Source organism: Gymnoscopelus braueri (genome assembly GCF_963280865.1).
Source record: "Gymnoscopelus braueri genome assembly, chromosome: 3".
Taxonomy (NCBI): Eukaryota; Metazoa; Chordata; class Actinopteri; order Myctophiformes; family Myctophidae; genus Gymnoscopelus; species Gymnoscopelus braueri.
The window spans coordinates 8,248,452-8,275,271 of NC_137612.1; the positions used below are offsets into that span (position 1 = coordinate 8,248,452).

General features: G+C 42.2%; 3 protein-coding genes across 3 annotated transcripts in view; 1 reads left to right on the forward strand and 2 right to left on the reverse strand.

The window, feature by feature from the left end:
• The window catches only part of LOC308082504 (B-type lectin plumieribetin-like), a 130,492-nt gene that overhangs the window by 93,263 nt on the left and 10,409 nt on the right, over positions 1-26,820 (forward strand). The window lies entirely within an intron of this gene.
• Positions 692-2,371, reverse strand: LOC308081762 (serine/threonine-protein kinase OSR1-like; the record flags this gene model as incomplete). Its single annotated transcript, XM_080423386.1, has 2 exons — positions 692-1,069; positions 1,172-2,371. 2 exons carry the CDS (start codon positions 2,369-2,371, stop codon positions 692-694), a joined length of 1,578 nt encoding a protein of 525 aa, XP_080279512.1.
• On the reverse strand, positions 8,590-12,851 carry gpr61l (G protein-coupled receptor 61-like). The gene is made up of 2 exons (XM_080423168.1): positions 12,791-12,851; positions 8,590-10,160 (listed from the first exon to the last, which is right to left on the reverse strand). The coding sequence occupies exon 2, from the start codon at positions 10,090-10,092 to the stop codon at positions 8,815-8,817; it is 1,278 nt and encodes a 425-aa protein (XP_080279294.1). The 5' UTR covers positions 10,093-10,160; positions 12,791-12,851; the 3' UTR covers positions 8,590-8,814.

Genomic DNA, 26,820 nt, shown 5'->3' on the forward strand with positions numbered 1-26,820 from the left:
GCGGTGATTGGTTGATTGGTTGATTGGCTCAAATTAATAGGCTGGTCCTAGCTTGGCGTCATCTAGTCCATATAGGATCTGGAGCTATGCAAGGGGTATGCAACTCAAACGGTGCCAAGTTGACAGCAAGACCATTGCACCGTTCAGTGCAATGGTGCACCGCCTGACTTGTTTTAAAATGATGAAAAAGTAATGTATTTGTCGTAAGATCATTCTTTATTTCAATAAATGTATGCAACAGTTACTCTAGCCTAAGTTGTAAATCAGCTATTTATTGGAACAAACGACTAGCTACTGTATAATATGTATTCATAAACTAAATTGTATACTTAATATGTAATGTATTGTAAAAAAAATATTCACAAAATGTGAAAAATATTCAGGAATTGTCTTCCCTGGCCTGGCAGCCTGGCAGCCGTCCAGCGGTTTGCGAGATTAGAGTTTCTTAGAACCGTCTTTGCCTCTGACACTCCAGTTTTTGTTATGCACTCTGCCTGTTTTTGTTTTTTACTTTGACTCATGTGTGTCTTTGCCTGCCCTATCGGATTAAATTTGCTGGTTGTTTGATCTCTAGGCCTTTGTTCCCAATGCTGCCTTTTTCTCTATGTCTTTGGGCTACTGTTCACCACCGGAATTACTGTTTTGCTTTTCAAAGATCTGATGTTATTCTATTCTGCCAATAAATAAGTACCTATTCAGTGTCTGACGAACTGATGTTGAGCTGTGCAAATCCCAACAGTTTGACATCATTGGGTATTTCGGGCTCATGCGAGCCTGATGCCAGTTTGAAGGTCACGTTTCTGTTGTTCAGAGGATCATCGACGATCTTTTGCAAATTGGAAGCAACGACAACTAAGTCTTTACCATCGACCAGACCGGCCGAGACCAACTCATGAGCCACCCCGTCAGCGGAGTCTCTGCCAGGCATGAACTCAAATCGGATGTCGTTGAGCTCCTTCTTGGGGTTCCTCAGGGTCAGCACCAGGCTGATGGGGACGTTGGCGCTCGATGCCGCCACTAGGCCCTCTGTAGTCGATTCAAGCGAGTGAGTAGTAGTGAGAGTGAGAGTCTGAGTAGTAGGGGGCTGTGGGACATTGGCGTTCGATGCTGCCAGGTCCTGGGCAGCCGGTCCAACTGAGATATTCAGTGTCTGAGCGGGGGTCCGTGGCACAGCCTCTCCACCTGTCTGGCCAGCATCCACAGTGCCCTCCTGGGCTCCCGAGACAGATGGCTGAAGAACCGGGGCGTCGACGGTGGGAAGGAAAATCGCCAAATTCTGCGATTCGTCCTTCACCCTCGGCGACCGCAGAGCCGCCACCGCGGCCTTCCCCTCCTCGCTCTCCTCGTCCAGCCCGTCGTCGCTCCACTCCCAACTCCCGTCCTCCGTCTTGTGGAGAACGCCGCTGGACCCGGGCACGCGACGCACCTTCTTTGAACGATCCGAAATCGTCGGTGCCTTCCTGAGCTTCTCCTCCAAGTACTCGCTGTTCTTGGCTTTTGCGAAGAACTTGTGCTTTAACAGTTCGGCGGCGGTCGGCCTTTTCGACGGCTCTTTTTGTAAACACAGGGAGATCATCTTCCTGAAGGACTTGCCGTATCTCTTCACCACGTTCATGTCCGTGATGCCCGTCTCCAGGCAGGGAGGGTCGTTCTGCAGGGTCAGCATCAGCACCTTCATCGGTGGGTATTTGTGATACGGCGCGGCGCCGGTGGCCAGCTCGATGGCCGTTATACCGAAACTCCAGATGTCGGCTTTGAAGTCGTAACCCCGCTCGTGCTCCATGACCTCCGGGGCCATCCAGCAAGGAGTTCCCACGAACGTCTTCCGCATTTTGTTTCTGTCGTCTCCCGCCGCTAGGAAGTCGCTGACGCCAAAGTCCGCAATTTGCACCGTGCCGTCGTCGCCGAGAAGAATATTTCCGCCCTTCAGATCCCTGTGAATCTGCCCGTTCTTATGCAGGTATTCCAGCCCCTCCAACACGTCTCTCAGAATGGTGGCGATGCAGGCCTCGTCCAGGACGCCGTGCATGTGCTCGGAGCGCTTGATGGTGTGCTTGATTATGTCCAACACGGAGCCACCGCTGAGCAGCTTCATCACCAGCCAGAGTTCATCCTTAACCACAAAGGAGGTGTAGTAGGAGACGATGTTCCGGTGGTGACACTGGCTCAGAGCTCGGCTCTCTTTCAGGAGCTCGTCCATGCTGCTCTGACACTTTTCCAGGTTGATGCGCTTGACGGCCACCTGCTCGTTTCTGGGCACGCAGAACGCTGCCTGGACCACGGCCGTGGCGCCGCTCCCTATCACCTCTTTGAGAACATAATCATCCTTGTTGTTTGGCCAGGATTGAGAGCTCGTCTGGTCCTCTGCCATCCTTTTTGCTGTTAGTACACCGTAAGCTGTGTGGTAAAGAAGGTTGATCGCCAGTCGTAGCAGTGGGGATCCTTGCTGCTGCTCAATACTCCGCTGACCAGCACACCTGCTATATATTGCCTACACCACAGCAGTAACTTATGACCTATATTTACGACGTCAGTCGTGCCCAAATGTGGACTTCACATGGTTCCACACTGGCCTCCACGTACTTACGTCATATGATGACATTAATCCATTCAATGCGGGAACGCATCTGTGTCATTTCTCTTTTGGCTATTTTCCAAAAGGTTTTGAAAAATGTGTGCAAATCTTTGAATTTATATATTTTTAAAGCGAACAATTGTAACTCAAATCTTTGCTTCTGGATGTCCCTGGCCTGGAACAAAATATTGTACAAACGTTCGCTTTAAAAAATATATATTCAAAGATTTGCACAAATTGTCACTATTTTTCAAAAAATAGCAAATCTACAAGCTCATAGCGCGGCACTCGGTGCCTCGCTATGAGCTTGTAGATCTGTTATTTTTGAATAGCCATAAGAAATCTAAAAATGACAGAGATGCGTTCCCGGTCTTAATGGATTAATCTGGCCCACAAATCGTTGCTGTCGGGCAGAAATCTCCATATTTCAACTTTTAACATTTTTTTTCCCCATGTAAATTAATGCCCTACTTCATCATACAAGAGTGTTGCACAAAAGTAGTGAAAATAGCAGATCTTCAATCTCATTGCACCTATGGGGTGAGCTGTAGAAGGCCGAAGGCCGATCAGCGCCAAATGTTCTTGTGCATATACTGCCAGTAGGCCAAGGAAGTAGAGGCTAAATCCCCTATTCTTCACACCTTGTGAATTGGCTAGTATTATGGGGATGCCATCTGTCAGTTACAGCTATCCATTCAATAGCCCTGATAGATAACAAACATGGGCTGCTGCAGGAACCTATTGCAAAACTAAATAGCAAACATTTGATTGTTATGAGCCTTACATTTTATATTTGCGTGTTCTTCAAAGCGTGGCTGTATCATGTCAGTGACATTTTCCATTTGAGTGTCTAAATGATATGAAAACGTGGGTAATTCGGGTTTTTTCGCACGCACGCACGCACGCACGCACGCACGCACGCACGCACGCACACACACACACACACACACAGAGCGAGAGAGAGAATTCTATGAAATGCATATTTCAAATACATATATTTCAAATACTGCCCGTGACTCACACACACACACACACACACACACACACACACACACACACACACACACACACACACACACACACACACACACACACACATTGTGAGATCGTAGGTCTGCTGTATTTTCGTGGAATGTTCACCTATTTTTGCTGAGTGCTATAGCCTATTGTGACAGGAGCAGAACAGGCACGTTATAAGGTTCACGTGGCTGTAATGCAGTCACTCAGCGGTTACTGCCGGGTAAATGTAATCAGTGAGCAGAAAGCAGGGTTCTCTCTTTTCCACTCACTGTGATCCTTAACCCACTTCTCTTGATCCTATTGGTGATTGGACTCCGAGCTGTAATGCACAGCAGAGCATCATTTGCAGGTTCTTCTGATTCACTCAGAGGGGCTCATGACTTTGCTCCCATGTCCTCACCTGGGTATAAAGAGGTAATGATGTCCTTAATGTCTTTTTCTTGAGCTGCGTGAAAACACCAAGGAGGCAGATACAGATTGAGTGTTAATTTAACTCTTAAAAAATGTGCTGTTAAAATGGCAAACACCAAACACATCCTGTCTCAAGGAGAATAACTAATAATGTAATTCCTTATTATCAGACAGCCCCTCTAAAGACTCAAGAACTAGGGAAAGAGATTATATTTATCCAATTTTACAGGTAATCAGTGTGGAGAAGCTAATATTATTAGCTTCTCCACACTGATTACCTGTAAAATATAGAACATCATTTAATAAAAGTTCTCAAAAAAGAGAAATTGTACTTTTGTGGTGGGGAAGAAATTACTGCAATACTTTTATCTCAGAAAAACATTACTTCTTTGGAAAATAATAATAATAATAATTTCAGATAACCTATTCTAAGTAAGTAAGTATAACCTATTTCACTTATGGTTGAGATTAGAAGAGTGTGTAGCCTACAGTGATCTCAGGGAAAGCAAGGTGATGCTAACCTTGGTTAACTGGAATGCTTGGTTAAATAACAATTAATTAAACTATATGTGCAGACTGTTGGGTTATGCACTCGTATATGCATAGTTTAGGTTTTGGACAGTGATTTAATCCTGTTGACGTATTGTGTGTATGTGTGTGTGTGTGTGTGTGTGTGTGTGTGTGTGTGTGTGTGTGTGTGTGTGTGTGAGCCAAGTCTAGCCAGCGGCTAGAGATCCCATAGCCTGCGGGGCTGTAACCATGACGAGACGACATATCCCATAGCTTGCGGGGCTGCAATCACGGCGACAAGATCCCATAGCCCAAACTCTGAATCTCCGGTGTTTACACAACAAACAGCTTAAATGTTGTGAAATTTAAAAACAGGCTGCCTCACTGTCTGCATATGCTAATTAAATGGTCAACGCCTATGTGCAGAAACATGTGGAACAGACAGACTGACTGATGATAATAATAATAATAATAATAATAATAATAATAATAACAAGTAAGACGCGCGAACGCGGGAAGCGAACACCCAAAAAATAATAACGAATTATTTTTTTATTTTTTAAAGTAACCTATAATATAATATTAAAAATAGAAAAAAAAATCTGTGTTAAAAGGAGCATCTTAGAAAAATACAAATTCACCAAAAAAAACTTTTTGTTTTTGTTTTTTTTTAACAAAAAGTGTTTGAAGTGCCTGTTTCACCCACTTCCGGGGGGCGGAGCCAAAATCCGAGCCCGAAGTATTTGTTCGTAGACCCCCACTTAGCGGGGGTAGAAAAAGTTTCGGAGCGATTCGGGCACTTTTCATTTAACATGGGGTTTCAATGGGGAGTTTTTAGGAGCCTTCTCCGGGGCGTGGCTTCCGGGGGAAGGGGCGGGCTTAAACGCAACCTTGACAGGTGTGTTCAGTTTTCAAAGACCTTTCATTTTATGTATGGTACGTCTATATTGGACATTTACTTGGCTGCACACAGGCAGTGCACACAATACTGCACACAGAGACGCAGAGAGACACACAAGCCGAGCACGGTGTCATAGTAAGCTCCACTTGCGCGCCTCCTTCCGCTGCGTTCGCAATAATAATAATAATAATAATAATAACAATAATCAAATATTTTTTTGAAGGGGGAAGGAGGGTCTCAAATGTTCAAAATGTGTCAAAAATAGAGAAAATAGCAGATCTATTATGTTAGTAGCAAGCCGTTAACTGGGATCTCGTCCCAGTCTTGTTGAAGGTCAGGTCAACCATTGTCTCTGACAGACTGCTATGATACTAACTAAATCAACAATGTGAATTCTGGCCCTTGATAACCGGTGTATTCAGACAACCTCAATAATTTCAGACATAGGGAGTCAGAGAGACAGACAACGTGAATAGATTGGTAATGCAGGATAATATATACAGTACACAGCAGGTCTTTACACATTTCTGGGGATGGGAGCAACCCATGGCAAACAGGTTAACGCCCCCCCAGAGTTTGTATATCTGCTATTTTTGCTACTATTGGGTTACGGTTAGGGTTAGGGCTAACACTCTTACATGACGAAGTAGATTTACAAAAAAACATAAAACCTTGAAATATGGAGATACAAAGTTTCTGTCCGGCAGCCACGATATACAACCTTACGTAAGAGAGTGATGGTCCAGTTGGACGGTGATGCCATACAGCGAAATGTCACTTGCCATTATTTGCTGTATAACCACACTACACTGACTTCACCTTCTGTTTGTGAAAGACCAATACAAACAGTCTAACCCGGTCATAAAATAGCACTTTGTTATCACTCTGAGACCGCACTATCAATGGTCAGTAACGATTTCCATTGTACATTCCCTATCTTTTGACCCACTGTTAGTTACCGTGTCGCTGCAGTGTAGTCGGCCCCATGTTCTCAGGTTCAGTCTAACCCATAAAGACCTGATGGCTGATTTAAAAAATATATATATCTAAATCCTAACAGTTTTCTGAAAAAACTTAAGAAATGTTGGTACAGTGGTGTGTTTTTAAAAAAAAATGTCATGTGAAGGACCCCCAAAATATTATGTATTTGGCCCAGGCAAATAATAAATTGTATTTTGTTCCAGGCACCCCAAGAAGCAAATATTTTAGTTAAAAAATGTTGCTTTGAAAAAATACATATTCAAAGATTTTCACAAATTTTCACGATTTTCCCAAAAATAGCAGATCTACAAGCTTCACAGCGCGGCAGTCGGTGCCGCGCTGTGAGCTTGCATATCTGCTATTTTTGAATAGCCCAAAGAAATCTAAAAAACGACACAGATGCCTTCCAGGTCTTAATGGGCACTCGGTGCCGCGCTGTGAGCTTGTATATCTGCTATTTTTGAATAGCCCAAAGAAATCAAAAAAATAAATGACACAGATGCGTTTCCAGGTCTTAACGGGCTAAGAGATCGACTAGCATTAACACTTACTGCCCACACGCCATGCACTCTATTTGCATGGTAATGAATGTCAATCAGAACGGTATATAGGAGGCAATGTGTAATCAGTGCTCATGTGAAGGGGCACGAGGCCAGAGAGAGCCACAGAATCACTAAGGCTCCAATCAGTGTGCAAAGCTAAGCACGCGCGTGCAGCCAAAAGGACGTTGTTGCTATGTGAGTTCCCTGGCTCGCTCCATTTCCATGGCGACGGGAACAAGACGACATTAACCCCCTCTCTGTCAGAGTATCTCTATTACGTACGGGGATAGAGACTCGTAGAGGCAATGCCCCCCACTAATGCAGTCGTTTTTCTCTCACACTGTGCCTGCAATGAATGGGCCCCGTGTTATTATTAGTGCTGCAATGCAGTGGTTCTCACAACTTTTTCACGTCGAGGACCCCCCGAATTGATATGTATTTGGCCGCAGACCCCACCATCTGAATATATTTTGTGCCAGGGACCCCCATTATACATGATTTGTCTTGGTAAAATGTTTATTTTTTTAATCGTTTTGAGAATAGCAGATCTGCAATCTCACAGCGTGTCACATAGTTTTGTGAACTTGTAGATCGGTGATCTTATACATCGCTGATGTATAGCTGATGAATATGTAATTGGCCGCAGACCCCCCCCATCTGAATATATTTTGTGCCAGGGACCCCCATACATGTTTTGTGTTGGTAAAATGTTTAAAAAATATATTTTTTGTAAATAGCAGATCTGCAAGCTCATCGCTTTGTGAGCTTGTAGATCGGCTATTTTCAAACAGTTGATTTTGATACTATATCAACTAATTTAGCTGGAGACCCCCTGGAAACCCCTCAAAATTGCACTTTGAGAACCATTACTGTAATGGCATATTTGGTAGTGAATGCTGGAATAATGCTGCTTATCACGTTATTCACTGCTGTGGAGAGTAGCATATGATGATGATATCTAATATGAATGTTGAATATCAACATTCAACAGTGTTACTGTAAGAAACACACGCATTTAATTATGTCCTTATTGGACTGAAAAGCAGACATTGTCTGTGTGAAGGAGATCTCAAAGAAACCACTCATTTGTGTAATTCTGTGTTATTTAGTGTTTTAGTTTCATTTTTGTTTATATTCAAGAATGCACATATTCATAAACGGGGAAAAAACAACATTTCAACATCATGGTTAAAATTCAGACCATCATAAATAGGAAAAGTAAACAAAAGAAGATATTTCGGATTATTTCAAGTATTTGGCATCACCCTGCCCTTTGAGTGAGAAACCACAGAACTAAACAATAACAGAAAGCAATTAAATAAACGGCATTTAGGTTAACATGGTTTATGAGGACAGAATGCTCACATGTATTGGCCCTCCCAAGCCATACTGTAGTTCAGGGGTCTTCAACAGGGGGTCCGGGACCCCTGCAGGGGGTCCTCAGAGTTACTACAGGGGGGCCGCCAAATCTTTGTGTGATATGATTCTTTTTTTTTACATTAACCAATTGAACCCTAGCATCCCTATTCTGAGGAGAATATTAGCCGAAAATAGCAGATCTACAACGCCTCGCGCTGAGAGGCGTTGTGAGCTTGTAGATCTGCTATTTTCACCAATTTTCTTTTCTTTTTTTGGTGGGGCGGGGGGTTAAGTGGTTAACTGTATGAAAATACACATTAACATGAATCCACACAACACTACACAAAGACAGTGTTGTCAAACAAGTCTGTATGAAATCTATGAAAAACACAATTTTTATACAATATGTAGTGGGCGGTCCCTGCTTCATCTCTCTCTCAGCTAAGGGGTCCTTGCTTGGCCTGAAAAAAACGTTGAAGACCCCTGCTGTATAGTTCTTGTTGCCCATGCAGTGTCTAGGCCTGTTCCTCGGGTATCTGTCCGGGGATTCTAACCCCTTGGTCCACAGTGTTTCTGGGGCTGGAGTTGGCACAGCTGGAGCGCGTTTCGGCCGCGCTGCTGGTCCTCTGAATGAACTGGAGGAAGTTCTCCTGAAGGGAGCCCTCGTGGCTGGACGCCCCCAGCTCCACGGGCTGCGTGGCGCAGCACCGCCGGAACTTCACCAGCTCCTCCCTGATCTGCCTGTTCAGGAGGCCGTAGAAGAAGGGGTTGATGGCGAAAGAGGAGTAGGCCAGCCAGGTGACCGCCTCCTCCAGGTCGCCGGGGCTCTGCGTGGAGTTGCTCAGAGACATTTGCAGGTGAAAGGTGAAGTAGGGCAGCCAGCAGAGCAGGAACTGCCCCACGATGACCACCAGGGTGAGCGCGGCCTTGCCCCCGCTGAAGGCCCTCTCCGGGGAGAGTCTCTGAGGCAGGCTGCGGCTGGTGGCGATCATGGTGGTCTGGCTGTCGATGGAGTCCGATCGGTTCTTGGCGGGGTTCGCGTCCGCCCAAGCGGGCACGGGCGGCGCCCGCTGCAGGGCGGCGGAGCGCGCCACTTTGTACACGGCGCAGTAGACGCCGAAGATGACCACGGCGGGCAGCAGGAAACACACCGCGCTGAAGAGCACGGCGAACACCCTCCTCAGACGACTGTGGCTCCAGTGGAGGGAGCAGTGGGCCGCCGCGATGGAGCTGTGGTTGCCGTACGCCGGCCAGCCGAAGAGCGACACCAGCGCCAGCAGCGCCGACTTCACCCAGATGAACACCATCACGCCGATGGCCAGGTTGATGCTCATCTTCACCTCGTAGCGCATGGGGTGCACGATGTAGAAGTAGCGCTCCACGCTGATGGCCGTGATGGTGAGGATGGACAGGCAGATGAGGAACACGTTGAGGAAGATGTACACCTGGCACTCCAGGACGGTGAACACCACGGTGCCGAAGAAGGGCGAGTTGGAGATGATGCCCAGGGGCATGAGGAGGATGGCGCACAGCAGGTCCACCGCGCAGAGGTGGCACACTAAGGCGAACCTCTTCAGGTGAGGGGCGCGCGCTATGGCCACCATGACGCCCGTGTTGGCCAGCAGAGCGATGAGGTTAAGGGTCACCATGAAGAAGAGCCCGATGAGGTCTTTGATCTCCGACTGGGAGCTGGTGACCACGCCCACGTCGGCGGGCACGGTGGGATGGGGACCCCACGGGGCTGTGGTGAGGTTTGGGTCAGAGGCTATCAATGGACCAGAATTCCCCTCCATTATTCATGTGTAACTCGTCAATCCAACTGCATCCATTCCTTATGTTAGGGATCCTTAATCTGGATCTCCTATGTTGAAGAGAGAAAAACATACTGTATTTCTGTTGTGCAAGCGATCATTGTTATGGCAAACAATTTGGCAAATATTGGTGAACTTGGCATGCTTGGTGAGTATAATACATGTTTTCTTCTGTTCCACCAAAACGATATATAAGGAAAACAATCAATTGTGCGCTGATTATGAAAATGCTTCAAAGGTATTGCATAGCCTGGGGGACTCTAAGCAGACTGACGGACGGACAGACGGACAGACAAATGGATGGACAGGGGCAAAAACATCATCTCCGGCCTTCGGCCGTACGGATTCAGGCATTTTACACATGAATGCCTGGCAATGGTTGATGTTTGAACAGAAAATGTCTTTGTTTCCCCAATGCTACTGTGTGTAACGTCATTAGCAGCGATAACCCGTCCAGCTTGGTCTACCAGTTACATTATGGCTTCTGAGCATGTTTATAGCATGAGCAGCCTCTGGACCCATAATACTCCCAGCTCCAAGAACACATTAGCATCATTATACAGCAGTAGTTCTCAAAGGTTTTCGTGTCAAGGAGCCCCAAATTGATATGTATTTGGCCACAGACCCCCAACTGAAAATGGGGTGAGTCAGGGACCACTAGAAGAGAAGTTTTGTGTTTAAAAAAAATAAAAGAAAAAAAAATAGCCAACATATAAATGGATAAAGTGGTTAAAATGATTGTGATGCTATATTAACTACTTTTGCTGGGGACCCCTGGAATCCCCCCTAGGACCCCTGGGGGTCCCCGAGCCGCACTTTGAGAAGCCCTGATATTACTATCTGCCCAAATATACTGTTAAAAGCATTCCAAGAAATATTTGGCCAAATAACAGGATAAGCACATACCTGTTGTGTATTCTTATATCCTTTAATTATGTAATTAATTTATCTGTTTAGTCTGCCTGCTTACGTATAACTTTATACCTGTTAATGTCTCTCACTTGTATCTGCTTAGCTTGATTTTCTTTTTCTTTTCCTTTATATCTAAATGTGTTTGGGAGATGTGTCTTGTCATTTCTTGCATGTCTGTCTGTTTGTATTTTCTGTATTCAGGACCCCAGGAAGACTATAGAGGCACACCCGTGTGCTTCTTCTACTGGGGATACTTAAATAAACATAAACATTGATGGTAGAAATACAGTAATGAATAGGCATGTTTATGTGAAAGCAAGATAATGTTTATTTCAACTGAAAGTCTTTCCACTCTTGTTTGTGTGTAGTGAAGATAAGAGTAGTGAAGACACTCTTATCTGATCGGAGTTTTTCACTACCAGTATAAACTCTCATTTAGGCAACAAGGATTTCCCAAACTGCTACAGATCTGAATTCAAATTAAATAGTAGTACAGTACATAAAAAAAAAATACATGCAATATGCGTGAGTGGCAATTCACTCTATGGAGCTCTGAAATCTAACCTCATGCCCACATGACCTCAAATGTTTACGTAACAGACAAATACTGTCCACACTATTCTGGTTGTCTTCATAACACATAATATCAGTGTTTGTTCAAATACGTGGGAGGAAAATAAGGTTTAAAGATGACACTAGCACACTTTTCCAAGTACACAGTTGGATTGTATGGTTTACTTTTTTACCATTGGAGTAGAGATCCATTACAGTTCCTAATTCTGGAACAACCTGTCACTGCTCTGGTAAGTTATACAAATGTTATGTTTTAAAATGTTTTTTTCTGTTAGGGTTAAGATTAGTTTTTTCCCCCATCTGTGTGTGTGTGTGTGTGTGTGTGTGTGTGTGTGTGTGTGTGTGTGTGTGTGTGTGTGTGTGTGTGTGTGTGTGTGTGTGTGTGTGTGTGTGTGTGTGTGTGTGTGTGTGTGTGTGTGGCTTGTCACATTAAGTTCTGTACCACCATCCCACCTGATCATTGGAAGTTGTCTTATCAGTGCAGAATACAGATCAAGCATAATGTTGAAGTACAAGGTATATGGAGACTTAATTTCGAATCATTTGTCTCATTACCAGATGCCAGATGCACAGGATATTAAAATCTACAGCCATTTAAAAGACATTTCTTTTTTCAACATACAGCAGGGCTTAAGTTGTATAGTTAAAGTTACATCCTTCAAAAGGTTCCTTGATTTATTCTTATTTTACACGATGAATGTTATTGTCACTTTTTCGTTCTTATTTTTTAGCCCTGATCAAGGTCTAGGACGGTCATCATCACCAAAACAAATTCAAGAATCAAGACAAAAATAATAATAATAATGATCACTGATTACATACATACCCATGATGGCTCAGTTAGTTCACCCAGGCCAGGTTATTTTTCTGACTTGACTGATTTCATATGAAACATCCCCACATCTGTCTTTGTGGGCCTATAAGCCCAGAGGTACATCTTTCATGACTGAGACATTCAGTAAGTCAGCTGCTGCAAGTCTATTATACTGAGTCCAGGTTAGCCCAGAAGGTGAAGAACATGGTCAGTTTCAGAGAGAGCCCCCCCCCCCCTCAGCAAGCTCCAGATTCTGCTGGTGGCACACACACACACACACACACACACACACACACACACACACACACACACACACACACACACACACACACACACACACACACGCACAGTCAGGTCAAGACGCACTGATCAGGTACTCACATCAAAATTTGAGATAGTGCTGAGATGTTCTCTGTCTCTCCTCACTGCTGCTGCTCTTCCCTCTCTCATCGCTGTCCTGTGCTGTGTATGGCAGTGACTGTCACACATTGTGTGGTGGTGTGTGATGTGTGTGATGTGTGTGTGTGTGTGTGTGTGTTTTTTTTTCCTCTCCCCTTTTCTTTCAAATAGACACACACTCCACTGTCCCCCTAGCTGAGAGCTCAGGCATCGCTGGGTCCTAATACCCCTCAGTTCAAAGGTCCCTTGCAGACCAGTGTTTTTTTTTCAACCCATTTCATATCAAGGTCCATTATTTATTCGGCATTTATTGAGCCACGGAACCACCGTTTGATGAGATTTAGCCTCTCAGAACCTAGAATATTTTGTCGACAATTTCATGCTGTATTGATGTTGGTGCCATATAGGAGAGACGACACTACGGGCAAACGTTGATCAAAATAACAATTCTTCTGCATTCTCTAATTGTGTTAGACTTCTTGTAAATGAAGTCATGCAGATGTTTAACAATAGCTCTTGAGAGCATAAAATGAAACCAAATGGACCCGTAAGGGCACCATTTTGGTTTCATTTTACACTCTCAGGAGTTAAAGATCTGTAAGGGTCCATTTGGTTACCGACTCTCCATCATTTAGCTGGGGACCACCTGGAACCCCCTCAAAGGACCACTGGTGGTCCCCGGACCACTGGTTGAAAACCACTGTTGTAGACTGAGGCAGAGGCCGGTATTTCATGTAATAGCTACATGGTAGCTATTACATGACACTCTCTGTGCTAAATTAACACTAGTCAGTATAGTGAAAGTATAAGACATAATTATGTATATATATATGTACATATATTTAACCCATTAAGACCTGGAACGCATCTGTGTCACTTTAGATTTCTTTGGCTATTCAAAAATATATATATTTTTTTAAATATTGATTTTTTTCTTCTTTTTTTTTCAAAAAACTGTTAGGATTTAGAAACCATTTTCAGAATCGGCCTCAGGTCTTAATGCGGCGTTACATTATGTACTGTATATGGGAACGTTACACCACAGTGTAGTCAGACGTGAATCATAAAATTGTCAGATGACACTTTCACTTTCTTCTTTTCCCCAATTAACATAATCTGGAGCCATCAGATCAATCTGTGTGCCATCACGAATGAGTGAAACCACTGACTCCTACGCTGAAATGCAAACTAAATGTAACTGCCAGAGTAATCATTTTATTTCCTTATTTTTGTTCTTTATTTAATATAATTATTTATGCCCATTATCCATGCCCATTTGTTGAGTCACTCATTAGAAGTAGTGTTTTTGTACCGGAAACTGTGTTAAATGCCCGGAACTCCTTATAAGGGAGCTGGTAGCTGACACGGACACGTTAGTGGTGGCACTTCCTCCCTTGAGCGAAGGAGAGGTGTGTGAGAAAGGTCTGTGTTTGTCCTGCATCTTTAATGCCTAAAGAATCGCATAATTGAACATTATATGGGTTTGAACGTTTGGTTGATGAAATGATTTGTATTGCAGTTGTGTTGCTGCGAGTCTGTCGTGGGCACGTGGACTCATTCCCTTTACAAGTCTATATGCAGCCAGCAAGGTGTGTTTGTTTGTATTTGCTTTAGTTTGTTTTGTGTTTGTTTATTTGTACAATGTTTACATCATGTTTCTGTTGTTAACGCGAGTGTTTGTTTGTTTATGCTTTGTTTTATGTAGTTCGACGTTGGTGTATTAGAGAGAGTGCTTTTATAAACTATCAGATCAGTATGCAGAACCACTGTGTCGTTTATGACTACTGGAGGGAGTGAGCTTTTTAACCCGTTTGCATGGCAGTAAACCCAATTCAAAACTACTGTAGATTACGGATGCTTACTCAGTAAAATGGTTTAGGCTGCTATAATTGAAAATGTTCAATCTGTTAACCCATTCAATCCGGGAACGCATCTGTGTCATTTTAGATTTCTTCTACACGTAATCTGGTATTTTTTTTTTAAATCTTGAAAAAAGTATTTGGACGTGGACCCCCATCTCAAAATATGTTGTTCCAGGGACCACCAGAAGCACAGATCGGAGTTAAAAATGTTCGCTTTAAAACATCCTCTTTGCATCTCTTGGCTTACATTATTCTTCTTCCGCCGTTTTTGCAGTTCTGGCCTAACCACTTTTTACGAAACTCAGCAATATGGTAGAGGGCTATGCCAAACGGCCATGGCACGAAACTCACAACCATTGGCCAATGGTTGGCTCAATTGAAAAATGCCAACTTTTAACAGGGCATGAGGTACAACTCATGCCCTGTTTGACCTACAGCCATGAAACTTCGATACACACATGCGTCTTCTCATGCCTAACAACTTTCACACTCTGACTTTTGTCCTCTGACCTTTAGATCTCCCACCATTTTGAATTATATGAAAAGCAGTTAAAATAAAACTCCTCCTGGGATTTTTGAGCAATCTGCACGAAACTTTCTACACATGTACTTTGGACCTATGCCGACAGATTTATGGCGGTGGGTTTTTTCTAAGTGAAAATGTTGAGCTTTTATGAGCCAATTAATATTGCAATAATGTAGACTTTGCAATAATGTAGAGGGTCATTCCAAATATCACTGAAACCAATCTTACTCCAATTGGCCAAAGGGGAGCGCTATAGCAATTTTTTGAAAATGCAAACTTTAAACAGGCAAAAGTCATGCCTCGTTTGGCCGACAGCCATGAAACTTGCTTACACATGTGCCTTGACTCATGAGGAACACATCTATCACTTTGACCAGTAAGCTCCGCCCTTAGATTTTCCGCCATATTGAGCAGTTTGAAAAACATTTAAACCCAGGATTTCTGAGCATTTTGCGTTAAACTGTGTCATCTCCTTTTTCACCAGTTCTGGTCTGTTGGTCCAATGGTTGATTGCTAAACCATCTGCCTTGCAATCACAGGGTCGCTGGTTCAAGTCTCACCTCAGGCAGTCTTCATTTCAATTGCATTGCACACAACACGACTGTATCAATTAATACATGTGCAATTGTTAAAGATAACATGAAATGCTTATTTGAGAGTAGTTATTTTCAATGTATGACGTACTTCATTGTGAAAATAGCCGATCTACAATCTCACAACTTTTTGGATAGCAACTATCTACTGTACAAGTAGCCTGACACTCAGCCTGAATTTTCGTTTCACTCCATTATTCAGTCTGAAAGCCTGCTCAGTGCAGCCGTTTTCTGAGATGGGGGCGTGGCCAAAGTTGGACTCTTTGGCGATTGGTTCATACTGGATTATCCCGATCCAGATTTGTCGTACAGATTTTCAACCGAGAAAAGCCCGCCTTCGACAGCGTCACCAGACCCTGAATGCGAGGCTAGCGATTCAGGGGGTGGAGCCAGGCTAATCTACAAGCTCACAAAGCGTTAACGCTTTGTGAGCTTGTAGATCGGCTACTTTCACTAGTTTTGGTGCCGAGGAGATATCACATTTCTCTATTGGTAAATGCTTTGTGACTGATCTTAGTGTTAGTGATACAGGGGCTCCGTTCATGGCAGAAGGCAAGAGTCTATGATCTTCAACAGACACCATGAAGCCTTAGCTCAATCACTAGTGTGACAGCCTGTGAGTCCGAAGGTTGAGTGTTCGATTTCTGTCTGTGGCCATGGATATTGTACAGGCCTGGCTTCATAAAAAAAAAGCGTGTTTAGGTTCTCCTTTCTCACTGACAAATTTGTGGATCGAATAGCTCAATCAGTAAATTGTTAGCCTCTTGTTCTGAAGGTCCCCGGTTCAAACCTCACTCAATGCAGGGTACATTTAAATTGCATTGTACAAAGCATGACTCTGACAAGACATGTGCAATTTAAAAAAAATAACATGAAATGCTTTTTTGAGAGTAGTTGTTTTTTATGTATGACATACTTTCTTGTGAAAATAGCCGATCTACAGTCTCACAACTTTTCAGATAGCAACGCGTTGTGAGCTTGTAGATCGACTATTTTCACTAGTTTCCATTCAGAGGAGAAAAAAACATTTTTTATTGGTAAATGTTTTGTGAACCAGTGATCTAACCCTTAGTAGTTAGCGAAACAGAGGCTTGATTCATAATGGACGGAAAAACGTATAGATATCAACAGACACCATCAGGGAGGCCATATCTCTAGCTCTACCCACCCAGCCCCTGGTGGACTGTAAGGAAGCTTCATTATATGACCATTCACAGAGCTCCCGGCTTCAATTTCATTCCTTTTCCAGCCAACCAAAAAAATCCCCCTTCTCTTCCCTTCATTTTCCTCCCGCGTTTCTAGCCAATGAAATCTCCCCCTCGGCTCATTTGCCCGTTAGCCAATGAAAACCCGACCCTCACCCCTTTAACTGTGTCTAAACAGCTTAGCAGTGCCTTCACACTAATTATTGTTTGTAATAATAATACATACATGTGCAATATTAAATATGTAGTTCATCCTCTATCTGGAGAATATGAGATGTGTCGAGAATATGAGAAGAGGTGCTGAGATACAGAACCATAGAAGTAAATTTATAGAACAGTAACGTTGTGCTCCCTCTACACAGAAGAGGAATCAATCAATTCATGGCGGCTTTTATACTTTTGATATTTTTACTTAAGTAAAAACATTTAGTACTTTTTCCACCACTGCACGCCTATCTGTCCAGCATGCCGGAAATGAGCTGCTCACAGTTTCACACTACAAGACTAAATAAAATACGCAAAAATGTATATAGTTGCCAGAGGAGAATTGTTTATTTTAAGGCCTCAGGAAGTTGATACAAATGCCATACAGTACATACATATAGGTAAATCACACTGTGCTAGAATATTCTGAAGCAGGCCCACCTTACATTCTAAAGTCCCACTTAGATGTATGGAAGACACAGTTGGGGTTAGTATTCAAAAAATGTCATCACTGTGATTTTGAAAAGCCAAACACTGTTCAGAAGAAGGGGGGTGTGAATACTTCCACAAGTAAGCTTATTTGAACGTTACATTTTTAAAGTGTACTTTACAGCAGTGGTTCTAAACCTGTGGGTCGGGACCCCCAGGGGAGTCCCCACATTATTTTATTTTTTTGGGGGGGGCATCCCTAGATAACAGTAAAATCACAATTGAATGACTATTAAGACCTTTTTAATACAAAAAAATAAAGAATTGAAAAGATATTAAATGAAAAAAGACCATTACAGAATTTCACTGCCTTATTCAGCAAAATCAGCTCACTTGATGTGAAGGTGTGCATCAGCGGCCCAGTACCACCTACAAGAGGCGGCGATGAACGTTTCAGTAGACTGTCTGCACTGAGCAAATGGCTTTCAACTACGTGCACCAACAAATCTGTACATTTTATTGACAATTTCAATTTTTTTTGGGATAGAAGACACCTATTTTCCTCGGACGGGCTTAAATTGAACAAGCTGGGAGCAAAATTGTTTATGTTAAACATTTTCTACAATGTTCCTATGTCTTCACCAAGCTCTGTCAAGGCCAGAGCACAAGATTCCATAACAACTGATAGTGCTCTGTTATCTGCTACCGCTGCTGAAAAACATGAATGGCTTTGTGTAGACGCTACCACACCACCCCCCACTGCTGCTGAGGGGGAGGGGGGCGCCACACCTCCCCCTACCAAGGATGGTGGAACAGCCATAACAAATGAACTCTCTGATAACTCGGAAACAAAAACAAAGGCTGATGACAGCCTGGAGGAGATTGTCGACTCTGCAGCCACGGTCACGCTAGAAGAGGGAGGAGACACAGAGGAGTCTCTCAATGAGGAAGATCAACCAACTCTATCACCTTCCTCCTCCTCATCATCATCTTTTTCCCTGTCCCCAATACCTCTTCTGGAGTTCACCAGTAGCATGAACGACTTGATTAAAGAGGGGACTAGAATCACCCCCCAAATCAAACGCCAGGCCCCACAAACATCAACCGTGCCCTGCCCCCCACCCATCCCCCCTCGACGGTTGACGCTGTTGGCACTAGCGATACAGAGGCGCAAGATCAGGAACGAAGAACGTCAAGAACAGTGCAAGAACAAGAACGTCCTGTCGGCTTCCCTACGTCTAGAGAATACATTTGACTGCTGAGATAGGCAGGGTCCATTATGCATAGCCAAAATCATGTCTGGGCCCAAGGCTATTTCAGTTAGCCTTGTAGAAAACAAGGTTTACAATATTTCCACTGTTATCTCAAATAGAGCCTCCGGGACAAGGAGTGACTTTAAACACTCTGCAAATATAGCAAATTTAACACGCATTCCCTGTAGAGGCAACAGCCAGATAGTTGAATGCCTGAAGCTAAACCTGGCCCTATTTAACATCAGGTCACTTAATGACAAGTCTTCCTCTGTAAATGATATCATCTGTAAAGAGAAACTAGATATTATTTTTTTAACAGAGACTTGGCTTGGATCTGATGGAGCGGTGCCCCTAGCTGCAGCATGCCCACCAAAGTACAGTTTCATTCACTCAGGACGTGAGGGAAAAAGAGGAGGTGGTCTGGCGAATATCTTTTCTGACACTTTAAAATTCAAACCTCTGCCAAACCTCGGCAGTTTTAAATCATTTGAATACCAGGCCACCATATTGGAGAGTCAATCCTCTGTGCTTATGATTAGTATGTATCGACCTCCAAAGTGCAGCAAAGCCTTATTTCTAACAGAAATATCAGAACTTTTATCTATCTGTTCCACTAATTATGACAGAACTCTGATTACTGGAGATGCTAATCTACATGTTGACATTGTTTCGGATGTTGTGGCTATGGGTTTCCTACAGTTACTGCACAACTTTGACTTTATTCAACATGTTGTTGGGCCAACACATAAACATGGCCATACCCTGGACTTGGTGATCACTAAAGGTTTGAATATCACTGTTGACAGTATTATTGATAAGCCCGAACTAACAGACCACTATTTATTGTGTTTTAATATGACTGTCTCTGATCTAGGGAAAAACAATACAGAATATACTATAAAAAAACGTTTTTTTATCTCATCTGCAGCAAACGAGTTTCCTCGTCATCTGGCGTGTGTGCAGGTGCCCCCCCTACTTGATGCTCCCTCAGTGAATGATATGGTTCAACATCTTAATCTCAAATTAGAGTCAGCTCTCGACATAGTGGCTCCTATGAAAACTAAAAAGAAACTTAACTCTAGAGTAACACCTTGGATTGACGAGCACATGCGCTCACTCAAGAAAGAATGTCGTAAAGCTGAGCGAATTTGGAGAAAAAACAAACTCACTGTCCACCTAGAGATCTTTAAGAAGTCAACAGTGGCCTATAACAAAGCACTGCGCTTGGCAAGGCAGGCATATTTCTCACGCATTATCAATGACAACAAGCAAAATGCCAGAGTCTTATTCTCTACCATTGAACATCTCTTAAACCCCCCCCAGGCTTACAAGGAGTCGCTCCCTGCTTCTAAAGCTAAGTGTGATGAGTTCGCATCCTTTTTTGAAAACAAAATTTTTAGCATTCGAGCTGGTATTATGAATGCTGCTGCTAGCACTGCAAATGCAGCAAATGGTGCATGGTGCAAAAATGTAGATCCCTCCAGAGGAAGCCTAATATCATTCTGCGCAATTAATGAAGAGGAACTCCGTAAAACTATATCACAGATGACATCATCATCTTGCTCACTAGATGTAATACCCACCCCGTTTCTCAAAGAGGTTTTAGACAGTGTTATTGGAGATATCCTAAGAATTGTAAACAGCTCTCTACTTTCAGGCGTCTTTCCAGACTCACTGAAAACGGCTGTAGTCAGGCCGCTACTCAAGAAACACAACCTTGATCCATTGGTGCTGGGTAATTATAGACCAATCTCAAATCTGCCATTTTTGGGCAAGGTCTTAGAAAAAACTATCTTTCATCAACTGGATGTGTTCCTACAGAACAATAAGGTTCATAACAAATTCCAATCTGGCTTCAGGAAAGGTCATAGTACAGAAACAGCACTTGTAAAAGTAATTAATGATCTTAGGGTGTCCGCTGACGACAAAAATGTATCTGTTCTCCTACTCCTTGACTTAACCGCTGCTTTTGATACGATTGATCACACAATTCTACTACAACGTTTGGAGTACTGGATTGGTTTGTCAGGCACAGCCCTGTCTTGGTTTCACTCTTACCTAACAGGCAGAAGCTATTTTGTCAGTCTAGCTAACTTTGACTCAGACAAACACAACATCTGTTCTGGTATTCCACAGGGCTCAATTCTGGGTCCCTTATTGTTTTCCCTGTATATACTACCGCTGGGAGAACTCATCGCCGATCACGGAGTGAACTTCCATTTCTATGCTGATGATACCCAGCTGTATCTTTCAGTAGCTCCAGACGACCCCTGCGCTCTAGACCCATTGTTGACCTGTCTGTCCAGTATAAAATGCTGGATGAGTGAGAACTTTCTTAAGCTAAATGAGGATAAAACAGAAGTTCTCATAATTGGCTCCAGTGAGCAGAGAGAATCAATAACAAGTAGACTTGGTAACCTGGCTGTAGAAAGTAACACCACAGTAAAGAACCTGGGGGTGATTATCGATTCTGAATTGAATTTCAATACACACATTAATCATGTCACCAAGATTGCTTTCTTTCATCTTAGAAATATTGCACGAATTAGAGATTATCTGTCGTTAGACGATGCAAAAACGCTGATCCACGCTTTTGTTTTCTCTCGGCTTGATTACTGCAACGCACTCTACTCTGGCCTGCCAAAGAAAACAACTGACAGATTACAACTTGTTCAAAATGCGGCAGCCAGAATTTTAACTAAAACCAGGATGAGAGAACATATCACTCCAGTTCTAGCTTCACTACACTGGCTCCCGGTTGTTTTTAGGATTGATTTTAAAATTCTTTTAATAGTTTATAAAGCTCTAAATGGTCTGGCACCTTCCTACCTCTCCGACTGCCTAGAGAGATATGTTCCAAACCGGGCCCTCAGGTCTTCAAGTGCTGACCTGCTCGAGGTGCCTACAATGACATATAAAAAATACGGTGAAGCAGCATTCTGCTTTTACGGACCGACAGTGTGGAATAAACTCCCACTACACTTAAGACAGGCAGCCTCTGTCGATAGCTTTAAAGCACAGCTCAAGACCTATTACTTCACTCTTGCTTTTAGCTGATTCTTTGGTTGATTTTTAATTCCTCACTGTATTCCCTATTTTAATGTTGTTTTATGCCTTTGCTTTTGTTTTGTGTGAGTGGAAGAGAAAGTCACGGTAGTTAAAAGACAAGAGTCTGATAACTCCATCCGGAGGATTTAGTGAATTATCCTCTGGGGCACGTCGACACGTGGTGGACCCTCCAGGGCAGATCCTTTTGTCTATGTTTATTCTATATATCTTGTATAACCCCGATATCATTCTCAGGGGTGTACGGTGTGTGGTTTGGATGTGATAAGTTAGCAGATCCCCTGGGCTAGTCCACACGTGGTAAACATGGTGAAAATATATTACTAAGGTGTAATATTACTAAGTGAAAATAAATTACTAAGGTGTAATATTGACAATTGTGTGAAGATATATTACTAAGGTACACAAGGTACACATGTAATATTGGCAATTGTGTGTGTTGTAGTTGTGTTGTGGCGAGGGCCACTGCATTTTACTGCATTTTACTGCTTTTATTTTATTTTATTTTATTTTTAGTTTGATAACTCCATCCGGAGGATTTAGTGAATTATCCTCTGGGGCACGTTGACACGTTGTGGACCCTCCAGGGCAGATCCTTTTGTCTATGTTTATTCTATATATCTTGTATAACCCCGATATCATTCTCAGGGGTGTACGGTGTGTGGTTTGGATGTGATAAGTTAGCAGATCCCCTGGGCTAGTCCACACGTGGTAAACATGGTGAAAATATATTACTAAGGTGTAATATTACTAAGTGAAAATATATTACTAAGGTGTAATATTGACAATTGTGTGAAGATATATTACTAAGGTACACAAGGTACACATGTAATATTGGCAATTGTGTGAAGTGTGGATATTTCTTTAGCTGTGTTGTAGAGGACAGTGGCCACTACATTTAAGTTATATCCATTTGTGTTGTAGTTGTGTAGTGGCGAGGGCCACTGCATTTTACTGCTTTTATTTTATTTTATTTTATTTTTGTTTGCTTTATTGTTAAATTGGTTCTAACTGTAATTGTATCCTTGCTCTGTAAAGCACTTTGAGCTGCATTTCATGTCATGAAAGGTGCTATACAAATAAAGTTTATTATTATTATTATTATTATTATTACTGCATCAAAAGTAATCAATGAACTATACTATAACTGGTCAAAGATTGGCCAAATTGTCAAATAATATAAAAAATGTAATCTGTGGAACCGAGTCAAACTAAATGTAATGCCTCAACTCCTACAATGCCAAGTGCATATCAGGGTGTGTGGGGGGAGGGGGTTTCCCAGTTCAAATATGATTATTTTGGGGGGATCACGGCCTGAAAAGGTTGAGAACCACTGCTTTACAGACGTATGAGGGCTGATCGAAACGACTTGCATAAAAGACTTTACGCATCACAGGTGGCACTGTAAAGGCATGGGACAGGTGGTCAGTTAATCAGGCATTTTATAAAAAAGGTCTTATTTTGATTGAAGGGTTACATTTACCACTAACCCTGACATCTCTAGCCGAAGGTTTAAATAGGGCTGAAGTGGTATGTTTTGTAATAATAATTCAAATCTACAAAGTAACTAGTAACTTAAGTTTTCAAATAATTGTAGTAAGTAGAGTAAAAGCACAATATTTGCCTCTGAGGTGTAGTGGAGTAGAAGTAAAAGTATTGAAAATTGGAAATTCTCCAGTAAAAGTACCTCAAAAGTGTACTTAAGTACAGTATATAATCTTTATTTCAGACCCGTGGGTCCATATAAAAAAAAGACAGTACATAATATAAAAAGAGACAGCAGTATAAAAATAAACAAAGAAAACACTGTGGCATAGGCTATGAACAGTGAACACTTAACATCAACAGAACACATAGAACATTTAGCAGCATATTGGCCTGTCCATAGATTTTTCTACATTGTCTATAGACATCTCTGTCGTCCATCCAATCATCAGTGGGGAAAGATTATTTCCTGTCCTCTCTGCCTCACGATCATGATGTTACTTTTTTTAGCATTATATTTGATGTCAAAGTCTTTACCATACTGTATGCAGATCCTCAATAATTGTTGAAGCCCAGCACTGTATGGACTACATAAAACTAAATCATCAGCATACATGAGATGATTGACAACAGTGTCACCCACAAGATAGCCAGTGTTGCACCCATTTAACTGTATTGACAGGGCATCCATATAAACGTTAAACAGTCCGGTTACTTTAGTTACTTTCCACCACTGAACAGCAAGCAACTTAAGTGGGAATGATCAGTAGGCTGGCCTGAAGTGACGCTTAAATGGGCACTAGACAACATTCAGCCACTAGATGTCGCAATACCTCTTTTGTATAAGGTTCGCTAATGTTAAGGTTTCAATGGCAAATATACCTGTACAACTATTAGTAACATGATGTATATATATTTTGGGTGAAAAATACCATAAACTACAACAACGGCATCATCTGTGTTCATCAATGTTCATAATGATGTTCTGCATAGTAGTGTATATCTGTCTGTCTTTTAATGTCTCCATGAATTGAGTGAGGATCTAATTTGAAACAAGCCATTGCAGCTTTCATGGGGGCGATCCATTTTAGTAAACTGTACTTATTGTGCTTTTTCTCTGCAAACTTCTAAATAAAGTATTCAATCAATCAATCAATCTAATTACGATCCATTTAGTTGATATCCATGCCTGATGTTGGCCAGGAGGAAGGCAAACTGTTGTGCTTACCACATCACCTCCTTCACATGACAAACATTCCTCTGCAAGTGTGAGCTCTCTCTCTCTCTCTCTCTCTCTCTCTCTCTCTCTCTCTCTCTCTCTATTTTGAATAAAAGATCACACAAGGTGACAATAGCATGCAGGGGTCATCACCATGCCAGCTTGTGATGGTCATTTTCATCAATATTTTATTTTTGCCACAGACATAAACTAGAAAATAGCCGCCTGGTGGCACTATAATAGGCCAATATGAAAAGGGTGCAATTTCTTCTTAGGCCTTTCACTGCAATCGCACACTGCATTCATGATTTGAGGCATTTTTTTCGAAAAATGTGTTCTGCTAAATTAGACCTGCTGGTGGCGCTATAACAGGCCAATGTGAAAAGGGTGGCATTTCTTCCTCGGCATAGTGGAAATGTGCGTGCAAAGTTTCACGGAAATCGCACGCTGCGTTCATGATTTGAGGCATTTTGTTCAAAACAGACCTATCCGGCAAACTTTGGAAGCTAATATTAGCCAATTAGGATGGAATATGAAATATTGGATACATCCGTTTTGATCACCTTTCGGCCTGGCGGAGACCAAAATAAGTGATCAATATTTGTTTTACCAGAAATACATACTGTAATGAACACCTAATGTGCCATATTGTCTATGCCAATGTGCTACACATTTTACAATGATAGTATATCTGCATTAACCACTGAGCCACAAAGAAAGCCATTGTTTTAAAAGTCTAATCTACAAGCTCACAACACATAACATCATGACATGTCGATTGTAGATCTGGAGTTTTCGAAACATTTCAGAAATGTTTATAATTATTCATTTAATTTTCTAGTACTTTCGTTATGTTCTCTAATTTTCGTTTTTTTCTGTTTTCATTTTTTCTGTTTAGTTTACTCATTATTTTCTGATGAATCATGGGGATGTATTGGTTGGTAGGATATTTGATGATTTTAATGGCACAAAGGGACAGGTATAAATAAGATTTATCTTCTTCCTGTTCCTTTTCAATTATGGAATATGTACAAAAAGTTAAAAAAAAGATAAATAAATGTACAGTGTATGTGATCATGTAAAAAACATAATTGAAATAAATAAATGAAATGAAATGAAAATAAAAATGTATTTACTTAGCCTATAATGACATGCCCAAAATGGGGATGCCAGGGTTAAAAAGCTTACTTATTCTGAAGAAAACCTTAAGACTGCCAAGGCTAAGACAGGCATTAAATGTGGCATGATAGAGGTCTATTCCGTATTTAATTGGGTCTTATCATTACAGTGCTCCCATCGCACATTGCATGAGCAAAGGGCCATTTAGGTGCAGAGGTGAGTGGGTGCGTGTCATATGGTTATTGTAGAGAGTTGCTGCCTTTTCAGAGGACAGTGTTACTTGAGGTCAGGAGGAGGAGATCAAGTTCTACCAGTTCTACCTTATCGATCAAAAAGAATTTGGAATGGTATGGTAGCTTCGATAGTTGCGTTTCTTTCCATTACGGTGATATCTTGAAGAGAAATCTTCTATCATGATGAGAACGTCTTGGACCTTGAATAGTTGTGATGTAAGATAAGTGGAACAATAGAGAAAGAAAGTTCGGCTCATCATACATCTGTATGTGTACATGATGAGTGATTAGATAATGATAAATAAGGGCATGACAGGATTTAAAGAATGCAGTGTCACAACTAGGTTCATGCAAGGGCTCCTAACTTTGATCAGAGATGAGCAAATGGTCTGATGGTGATTGTGGACGGCAGGCTGTGGATCAAGGGTTTCCACTGCTTATGATTGTGGAGTGTTATTATAGTTAAATATTGTTATTTTTGGACACTTTGAAACACTTTCTCTCAATGGTGAAAATCTTTTTCAACAAGCTTTACTTGTCCAATTCTGCCCTCCTTTGCTTTTGTGCAAATGGATCCTTCTGAACAGATCTATTTTCGATCTTTTCATAGTTTAATTGTCTGACCACACCACATATGAATCCATTGTCTTAAAACATAAAAGGTTTCTCCAACAAAGTGTAACCAGATGGAGTCACCAAGTACTCCTTTATACACAGTGTGACTACGCCACTCCCAATTACAGGGTGGGAGACCCGAGGTACAGGTTATTATATCCAATCAACTTCCCCAAAAGGTAAGTGCTCAGTTTAAGTGAACA

Coding starts and splice junctions, on each gene's coding strand:
- gpr61l (XM_080423168.1), bottom strand. CDS start 10,092: ATGGAGGGGAATTCTGGTCCATTGATAGCCTCTGACCCAAACCTCACC.